Source organism: Branchiostoma belcheri, unplaced genomic scaffold (assembly GCF_001625305.1).
Source record: "Branchiostoma belcheri isolate BF01 breed outbred unplaced genomic scaffold, Haploidv18h27 scaffold68, whole genome shotgun sequence".
Taxonomy (NCBI): domain Eukaryota; kingdom Metazoa; phylum Chordata; class Leptocardii; order Amphioxiformes; family Branchiostomatidae; genus Branchiostoma; species Branchiostoma belcheri.
In genome coordinates, this window is record NW_017804331.1 from 1,301,736 (window position 1) to 1,311,693 (window position 9,958).

General features: G+C 42.7%; 1 protein-coding gene across 5 annotated transcripts in view; it reads left to right on the forward strand.

Annotated features, from left to right (window-relative positions):
* The window catches only part of LOC109484051 (cilia- and flagella-associated protein 44-like), a 42,322-nt gene that overhangs the window by 20,497 nt on the left and 11,867 nt on the right, over positions 1 to 9,958 (forward strand). For all 5 annotated transcript variants that reach the window (XM_019787244.1, XM_019787242.1, XM_019787241.1 and 2 more), the window contains 11 exons: positions 34 to 167; positions 994 to 1,153; positions 1,808 to 1,942; positions 2,460 to 2,518; positions 3,059 to 3,221; positions 4,386 to 4,516; positions 5,758 to 5,954; positions 7,102 to 7,274; positions 7,586 to 7,774; positions 8,678 to 8,752; positions 9,461 to 9,570. In XM_019787244.1, coding sequence (XP_019642803.1) covers positions 34 to 167; positions 994 to 1,153; positions 1,808 to 1,942; positions 2,460 to 2,518; positions 3,059 to 3,221; positions 4,386 to 4,516; positions 5,758 to 5,954; positions 7,102 to 7,274; positions 7,586 to 7,774; positions 8,678 to 8,752; positions 9,461 to 9,570 — 1,526 coding nt within the window. The remainder of the gene's footprint in view (positions 1 to 33; positions 168 to 993; positions 1,154 to 1,807; positions 1,943 to 2,459; positions 2,519 to 3,058; positions 3,222 to 4,385; positions 4,517 to 5,757; positions 5,955 to 7,101; positions 7,275 to 7,585; positions 7,775 to 8,677; positions 8,753 to 9,460; positions 9,571 to 9,958) is intronic.

The following is a 9,958-nucleotide window of genomic DNA, read 5'->3' on the forward strand; positions in this document are numbered from 1 at the left end:
AAATGCAAATCTTTCTGCTGTTTCCCTGTACAGGGTGAGTTTGATGCAGGTTACCTGTATGAGTGTAAGCTTCCCGAGGATGCTGAGGGGATCGAGGCTGTGAAACCCGGCAGAGCGGTACCCATGCTGGAGACGGACGACGTGCCCATCACCTGTATCTCTCTCAGGTGAGTGTGTACATCTTGGGATACAGTTACATGTAGATACCATACCAACAAAGTCATTAGGCTTTGAAGACTGTCAGTATTTGTGATTTGGAATGTTCATACAGTACGTTTGTTAATTGTGCACTATTCTGTCCTAGTTGGAACCAACAAAAAAATAATAACTATACAGTATTGTGTGTACATCGTTACATGCTGATCTTGTCCATCCAAGATGTTGGTATGGGCAAAATTCCATCAATTGGGGGATGCTGGCTAGACCACTGGATCGTTCCACAGCCGACTGATGATGTTTGTTAACTGTACATTATTCTGCTCCTCAGCTGTAACCAGCGACAGGTGCTGCTAGGCCTGGAGAACGGCAGCCTGTTGTTGGTGTGGATGATGATGATGTTTGTTAACTGTACATTATTCTGCTCCCCAGCTGTAACCAGCGACAGGTGCTGCTAGGCCTGGAGAACGGCAGCCTGTTGTTGGTGTGGATGATGCGATGATGTTTGTTAACTGTACCTTATTCTGCTCCTCAGCTGTAACCAGCGACAGGTGCTGCTAGGCCTGGAGAACGGCAGCCTGTTGTTGGTGTGGATGATAATGTTTGTTAACTGTACATTATTCTGCTCCCCAGCTGTAACCAGCGACAGGTGCTGCTAGGCCTGGAGAACGGCAGCCTGTTGTTGGTGTGGATGATGCGATGATGTTTGTTAACTGTACCTTATTCTGCCCCCCAGCTGTAACCAGCGACAGGTGCTGCTAGGCCTGGAGAACGGCAGCCTGTTGTTGGTGTGGATGATGATGATGTTTGTTAACTGTACATTATTCTGCTTCTCAGCTGTAACCAGCGACAGGTGCTGCTAGGCCTGGAGAACGGCAGCGTTCGGATCCACCCCCTGGAGGGAGACGATGACTGGGAGTCGCGGGACATCGCAGCTGAGTTCGGCGCCTACTGGCAATACAGCATCCACGACTCGCACGCTGGCAGCGTCACGCAGGTATTTGATTTGATTTGATTTATTGCACTATGTACAAAGGACTGCAATTTATTTTAGTGTATTGTTATGAATAGAAACAATAGACCGATGTAACTGAAAAATCTGGAGAAAATAAAAATCTCGAGATTTTATAGTAGCTATCAAAAAATTTCGAGATTTTTAGAAAAATTCATTTAGAAATTTTTTTTCATTTTTGATGAAGCATGAAAGGTCTCACAGGGGGTACATGTATTATGATCCATTGGGTGACAGAGAATCTCTCCACAAAATATCAGATGGGTAGGTTTAGGTAGTAAAAGACTAGAAGCACTAGTTCAAAGTGCTTTGCTCAGTCCAAATTTAATCTGCTCGTTGTTTGTGACAGATCGCCACCAGCTTCGAAATTGTAACAATACTGTGCACGTGGGACACAGGCAGCTGTTGCTGGTGTTGTGTCCCACACAGAGAAACAAATACAGGACAGGACAATACTCGTTTTCACTTCAGTTTAGTGGGGAATTAGTCGTGTGAAGTGCTTTTCCCAAGGGCACAAGATCGGTGGCATGTCAGGACCCGAACCCGGGACCTCTTGGTTCTGAGTCGAGCACTCTGCCGTTACGCCACACGACCCAAATTGTTTTGAATCAAAACAATAAACCAATGTTATACTTACAGATCGCCACCAGCTTCGACGACCAGTACCTCTTCACGGCCGGCGCGGACGGAAACGTCTTCGCCTTCAAGGTCCTGTCTCAGGAGGAGATCGACCGGTCCAGGGCGGCCGAGAGGGCAAAGGTCCCCTCAGCGAAGGTGAGCACGGCATCAGGTTTTGTCGTTATCATGAAAGTTCATCTGTGTTGGTAATTAATATCTGTGTCCATAATATCACCAGGGTCCATAATATCACCACCTTGAGAAATAGTGTGCTTAAAGATATTTTTACTGCAACATGCCCTAGGTATGTACATTTGAGGTGTGCAGGAGTGCATACCAAAAGTATGTTGCAGTAAAAATATCTTAAAGCACATTATTTCTCAAGGTGGCGATATTATGGACACGGATGTTACATGTTAAAAGTTAAAACTTTATCTCCAACACAAAAAATTCTCTCACCTAGAGCTTTTGACCAGTCACTAGTGGTCTTCCTCAGTAGACTGACCCAGTGAGGCTTGTCACGTGGCTTGTTTGAAGTGTGACGTCGACACTGGGTCAAAGGTATCTGGTATTTTTGTCATTGTCAGGTTGATTGACCCATGTATTGCATGTTGCAGTTTCAACAAAATAAGATAAGATACAAACAATTTACAATTTGTTGTTTTTATTGCAGTACAAGGATGAGGAGGCCATCAGAAGGGTGGAGGATATTGAGAGTGAAGACCATTACAGGTTTGTGGCAGCTTTCTATTTTGGATTTGAATGACACTAACCCTCTGACTTAGACCCATTTTACGTATGGTCATAAACCAGACAGTAAAAACATTGCATAAGGTTGAATTTTTCCTGAGTGTAAATGGGCCTGCTTTGATGTAGGTCAAGTACCTTTAGGGCTGCCATAAGTTCTTTATCTACGTCAAAGCATGCCGATTTGCACGCAGTAAGAATTAGATGCGCCCAGTTTTTCATTGTAGAACTGCCAGATATCGCAAGAGCACATTGCCTTACCTAGTAGACCTACTCAACAACAAAGGGTTAGCATTATCAATGACCAGGAAGATGAGCATACTGTAAGGTTCCAAATGTTTAGTTTATGTATGTAATTATATATACTATATATTCTTTATTGTCTTTTAATTGAAGATCATACTTTACTTCAGCTGTTGAAGGCTGCCACTGTACGATCTGTAATGATAATGAGGATGTAAATGAACCATTCATTTTATTTTATTATTTCTGACATGATTGTTTGATACTCTTCCCCCCCCCCAGCATCGAAGATGCCAAGCAGAAGGCGGAGCACGACAAGATGATGCGGCTGGCCGAGGAGCAGAAACAGAAAACGAGGAAAGCCATCAACCAGCTGCGGCGGAAGTTCAACAAGCTGATCGAACAGAACCAGGAGCTTCCGGGACACGCACAGCTCGACAGAGTGGTGAGTCTTTCTAAAAAGGTTATCATTTAGTAGTTACTGTAGTAGTGATTGGTATATTTCTCATATTAATATTTCAAAGTTTCGCAGATCACACATGTGTACACTGAATTGAACTGTGAATTTGATTTTCAGAATACAAATTTTACAATTGTCTAAAAGCATCAACAGGCTAAAACTGCTACAGTCTTTAACACATTGATTATAAATAGGTACATACATGGACAATAAAAATACAGGATGAGATACCTTATCATTTCATGAGTCTGCCCACCATACTGTACTTAATGTAGCCCACCTGTACAAGTGCCTGTATTAGACATCTGTGGGTCTGAAAAATATTGGGACATTGCAAATTGAATGTGGTAAAACATTACATTTTACATGGAAAAGAGTGTCTTTTTCATATTACACAATGTTCTACTAACAGCTATATTTTTTTTTTTTTAGACTGGTTTATTTGCAGAAACACATACTTCATACATACATAGTACAGTAGGTTAGAAGCTTTTTGCAGCCAAAGGCTGAATTGAGAAGCTTTTACAAATTTTTTAAAAAATTACATGACTAATACATAATATATATACATAAAAAGTGCCTTGAGAGGCATTAAACACCATTTATACGCTAGAATAATACACATTTATGCTAAAATTACATCATACAACTTCTGTTGGCAAATTACTTAGGTACAACTGACAATAATAAAAAAGTACAATTACATCATGTGCAACAACATAAAATGAAATCTACTGTATGGCAAGGTTATTCAGTATGTTCAGCATTGTGGGGACAGGACTGCATAAATATCTTTTTGTCCCAATGGGTGGTTTGTAGCGCCGTGTTTGCCTTAGCTGCATGTTGTGTGAGTGGTTACTAACTGGGGGTAGCCAGGGGGCGTGCCTAGACCTAGTGGCTGAAAGGGCAAAGGCCCGGCACAGGGTCAGTCTCCGTTCAGACAGACGTTGGAGGTCAAGAGTTGACAGGGCCTCGGAATACGAGTGATAGCTTCTACCCAGCATACTATATTTCTGCATCTCTATCTGTATAGCAGGTACAGCCCTTCGGCATAAGGCACCAGCTTTGCGGGCATGCGGCACAATGACAGCTAGCTATATTACGCCACAAATTTCATCGATCTTGTTTTACATGTACTTCTGTCCTCAGGAGTTTGAGCTTGACCCTGAGAACCGTACGGAGATGGAGCGGGTGACTCTGGAGCGGCTGCAGCTGGTCCATCGGGAGCTTGACTGGGAGAAGGAGAAACACTCGCTGGCCCTGCACAAGCTCAAGGCTAGGTAAGGCCTGGGGTTTATTTATAATTATTTGTATTTAGGTTTAGGATATTGAGTAGTGACAATAATTTTGTTCTGCCGTAGGGTGAGTGGGTGGAGAAAATTATGGCAATTAAAGCTGCAGCTTTATAGTCTTGGTAGGTCTGTAGCTGCCAGTTGCAGCACACTGCAGACAAATTATGCCAAAAGATTCTATAAAACCACATCAGTTCCCTATAATCGCGTGATTCCAAACCAGTGTTCTAGTCAACATCTGTCTCTCTGTCATTTGATGCTCATTTTGTTGCTCATGCCAAATCCATCGTCTTTGACTGACAAAAATGTAAAGATATGGAAAGAGATATCATTAATTATACCAGCAAAATTTGCCCCTGCAGGAAATGGGGTCTCAGGGAGTCAAGATTTTTAAAAACTCTTTACTTGACATGACGTTACATCAGACAAAATTGAGATGAGGCCACACCAATTTAATTCCTTGGTTAACGGATTTTCCGCTTCATTTTTTTCTGATTTGCAAATAAAAATAAAAATTCAGAATCAACTGCAAAATGCTCATATTTTGCCCTGAACCGTTGAAAACAGTCATTTTCTTACTACTTGTAACAGTCATTCCATCTTTCAATGCAGTAGTATCATTAAAAGTTCAAAATAGTTCAAAATTCATTGTTTAAATTTTGAACCAGCCTGGTGTGTTGACTTCATGGCTCCTGTCGTACCATTTTGGGCCATAATAGGATGCCTAGGCCTGTTTTTATTTTTTTATTTTTTTCGCCCGCCCGCTCCATTATTTTTATAGAAAAATCCGTTAACCAAGAAATTAAATTGGTGTGGCCTGATGGAAAAATATTTCAGGCAGGACAGAACAATGCTTATTGATTATATGATATCACATGGGTCATCCCCTGTGATCCCTTGCCGAATCCCAAAGGACCTGTTGTACAGTAAACTTGCCAATGGGACAAGAGCACGTGGTCGTCCTCACCTGCGCTTTAAAGACGTTATTAAATGGGACATGAAAGACATGGACATCATGAGATATCAACACATGGGAGACACTAGCAACAAACAGAACACTCTGGAGACAGGGAGTTAAGAAGGGCTTACATCGGCGGGAAGAAAAACAGAGACTTACATCAGAACTGATCAAGACGCTTTAAGCGCAAAACCAAGAATTAGTGCATGGTGTAGGTAAAGTACATTCATGGTCTTGTAAGACCGACGAAATGCCTGCTACATCCCTACAGGTTTAAGGACATCCTGATGTCGGAGCGGCTGGTGGTGCACAGTTTCGAGACGGGCCACCTGGTGTCGACGTTCCGGCTGGGGAAGCTGTCGGAGGAGTACTACCAGCTCCGGAGGGAGATGGAGCAAAGACAGTCGTCTGTGGTGGAGCCCGGGGAGTTCGGCAGCACACGGGAGTCAACGGACTACTCCCTCAAAGGTACGTTGTAATGGCTGAGTTAGTGTAATACTATGTAGATCACATTATGTACTTAGATGGAGCAAAGACAGTCGTTTGTGGTGGAGCCTGGGAATTACTTCATCAAAGGTAAGACTCCTTACCAGGTAAATATTGTACGTTTGGGAATGCATCTACAGCAGCGACACCTGTGCTGCAGTGCAATGTGAACCAGTCAGAATTGCCCTGAGGAAGGTGACAGACGGTCACTGAATGTAACCATTGATTGTGTGGTTGTGTCCATGGTGCTGATTGTGTGGTTGTGTCCATGGCGCTGATTGTGTGGTTGTGTCCACGGTGCTGATTCTGTCCATGGTGCTGATTGCGTGGTTGTGTCCATGGTGCTGATTGCGTGGTTGTGTCCATGGCGCTGATTGTGTGGTTGTGTCCATGGTGCTGATTGTGTGGTTGTGTCCACGGTGCTGATTGTGTGGTTGTGTCCACGGTGCTGATTGTGTGGTTGTGTCCACAGTGCTGATTCTGTCCATGGTGCTGATTGCATGGTTGTGTCCATGGTGCTGTTTGTGTGGTTGTGTGCATGGTGCTGATTGTGTGGTTGTGTCCATGGTGCTGATTGTGTGGTTGTGTCCATGGTGCTGATTGCGTGGTGGGTCATTTGTATCAGTATAGCCGGTATAACCGCCCTACGGTGTAACACACCAGCTTCTGTATCTGTATAGCCGGTATAACCGCCCTTCGGCGTAACACACCAGTATCTGTATCTGTATAGCCAGTATAACCGCCCTTCGGCGTAACACACCAGCTTCGCAGGCACGCGGCGCGGCGGCAGCTAGCTATATCACACCAAACGGCTTGTTACACTTAATCTTTGCACATTTGATTGCAGGAGTTGTTTAAAGCTTTCTAGTGATGATGCCCAAACTGTGCTTGGTAGCAACGAGTTCCAGTCTACGATAGTTCTGGGGAAATACGAGTTTTTGAATACCTGAATTCTTGGTTGATAACTCTGATATTTGAAACCATGACAGTTTCTTGTTCTTTTCTGGGCTGGTATACTTAGTGGTTGGTACGTCCACCAGTTTATTAGTCATTTTGTACATCATGCACAGTCTGGACATTCTACGTCTGTCTTCCAGCGACCCCCACTGTTATGTTCTCTTTTCTCCAGCTGCGAAGGAGAGTGAGGATGAGGATGAGCCTAGCCAGGCCGGCCTGGGGATCCCCGGGACGGTCCCGAAGAAGGGGCAGGTCCAGCTGACGGGACGGCTGGGGGAGAAGGTCGCCAAGGCCCTGAGGAAGGCCGAGCTCGCCAAGAAAAGACGGGAGAAAAGACAGACGGAGGTATGTCATTCATTAGGCCATACAAATTTCATTTGTTGTTTCTCGGATTTTTTCAGAAAAATATAAAGCGACAGGCCTAGGCATCAAATATATGATAGCCCCAAATGCTACGATAGGAGCCATGAAGTCCACATACCAGGCTAGATTGTAATTCAAACCACTGTATTGATAGATGGAAAAACAGTAACTATGAAGAGAAGGAACTTCCTTCAACTGTTGGGGCCAAAATATACATTTTGGAGTTGATTCAGAGGCTGAAAAAAATTTTTTTTTTTGGAAATTCTAAACAGCTTGTAATATTATCCTTACAGTGGGACGCTCTGCTCAGCAACAAGCCAGATGAGAACTATGAGGACCCGCAGGACCTGGCAGACATCAAATACGCTCAGGAGAACATGGGGGACGTAAAGCTGAAGACTGCCAAGGACTACACGGTGCCAGAACACCTGAGGATGAACGCAGAGAAGAAGAGAAACCAGCTCATTGTCCTGAGAGGATTGGTAGGCATTTATCATGAAAGTTCTTTAGTGTCTGTTAGTAGAATATTCTTCAATCAGTGACTTTTTTGAAAGGTAGAAACGCGTACCTCCACGTACATTCATTTGTGTCTGTAGTAATCATAGTAAAAAGTTGAACATTATTTATGTTTTGAAGTGATTGATCATTAATTGTCCTGATGCAGGCAACAGTGGTCGCTGAAAATTTGATCTCTGTTGAACCTGTGTGTTGGAATAAAGTTCAACTTTTTACTATGGTTGGCATTTATTTTACTGTTTAACACTCCTGATAACTTCAGCAAGCACCCTGTGTATTCGATCACATTATGTAGCAAGTGGCAGGCCATGGTTTGAGGGACTGGTCACCATCTATATGAAATACATGATATGAATGTGTTTGAGTAAGAATAAACAGAGCAGTAGTTTGTCAGGCTATAGGCCATGTGAAGGTCAACTTTGCAACTAGTCCCTCTCTGGTTTATTTTATTTTATTCACATTTATTTTTCGAGGATTGGGCAAAAAGTTATAAAACTTATCTCAGCCCTCTCCTCACACATAAAAGGAAACAATAAAACAAAGTAATAATAAGAAGAAGAAATGACAAAGGTACATAATGAGCTGGTGTACAAATCAAAATCAATCAACTAAATCAAACAAAACGTCCTGGTTTCTATAACCTTATTATGTTGCACAGACTAAGCATAGCAATAGATTAAAACTCCAGGAGAAAGCTATGCTAAATCAGCAATGAAGCAGCCACTGTTTCTTAAAAGTCCAGGCTTACCTTGCGGTAGGACAGCTCGGTACTTGCTAGTAATATTTTTTTACATCCATCTGTAAATATTTTGATGTTTTTTTAGAAATGTTTTTTTTTTAAATAAAAAATACACTTCTTGTGCTTTCAGATTCATCACCAGAAGGAGTTGTTTAATAGGCGGGTTTACGCTTTGAGGCAGGAGAAAATCGGTGTGATAGAAGAGGTAGGTTCAGGATCATCCTGTTCTCAATAACATCCACAATATTGTCAGATTATACTTGTCATGAACATCTATTTTTAAAGAATTATGTTCCTGTAAGGATATTCCATGTAGACTTGTAGGTATATTTATGGGCATGGCTTCAACCATGTAACCAATATCTTCTTACCAGTATATTTGTCTGACTTCAATGGAAAGCGGCCAGCTGGCTGATTTAAGTATTTTATGACTGAAACAAACAAACAAACAAATGAGACCTTGATATTTTCCCAGCAGGCTGATTTGAATATTTTATGATTAAACATTGACAAAAACAATAATAAAAAAATCAAACAAGTCTAATAATTTATGTATGTTCATGACCAAACAAAGCCTAAAACAAACAAACAAAAAGCCAATGATAATGTCTCAGAGTTGTGATGTATTGTTCCCCGGTGTTCACAGATCCAGCAGCATGTGACTGCCCTGGAAGCTTTGCAGTCTGATTATAATTTCCCAAAGCTGTGATCTGGAATAAAGAGACTCCTCTTTCTTTACACAACCAAGTGTTTTATTCAGGCGACATTTCTGTGACCGCCTGTCAACAGGTTTGCCCTGAGCAAGTTGACCAAAACATTGGCGAAACAAAAATTGTGTAAAAAGAGTCTCTTTATTCAGTGAATTACCAACCTGATAAAACCGTCATGATGTTTTGTTCCCTGGTGTTCACAGATCCAGCAGCATGTAACGGCCCTGGAAGCCTTACAGACAAAGTTGGCTCCCAGTAAGAGGAAGGGTCTGCCTCCTGTACCACAGCTGCTGCCTGATGAACAGCCGGAAAAGTCAGTCACTGTTTATATTATTCCTTTGGACTTCTGCATCTTTTAGATGAACTGTGTGTGTGTGTGTTTGTGTGTGTGTGCGTGTGTGCGTGCATGTGACTGTGTGTGTGTGTGACTGTGTGTGTGTGACTGTGTGTGTGTGCGTGTGTATGTGTGTGTGTGTGTGTGTGTGTGTGACTGTGTGTGTGTGTTTGTGTGTGTGTGTTTGTGTGTGTGTGTGCGTGTGTGTGAGTGTGTGTGTGTGTGTGTGTGTGTGTGTGTTTGTGTGTGTGTGTGTGTGTATGTGTGTGAGACTGTGTGTGTGTGTGAGTGTCTGTGTGTGTGTGTCTGTGTGTGTGAGTGTGTGTGTGTGAGTGTCTGTGTGTGTGTGTGTGTGTGTGAGTGTCTG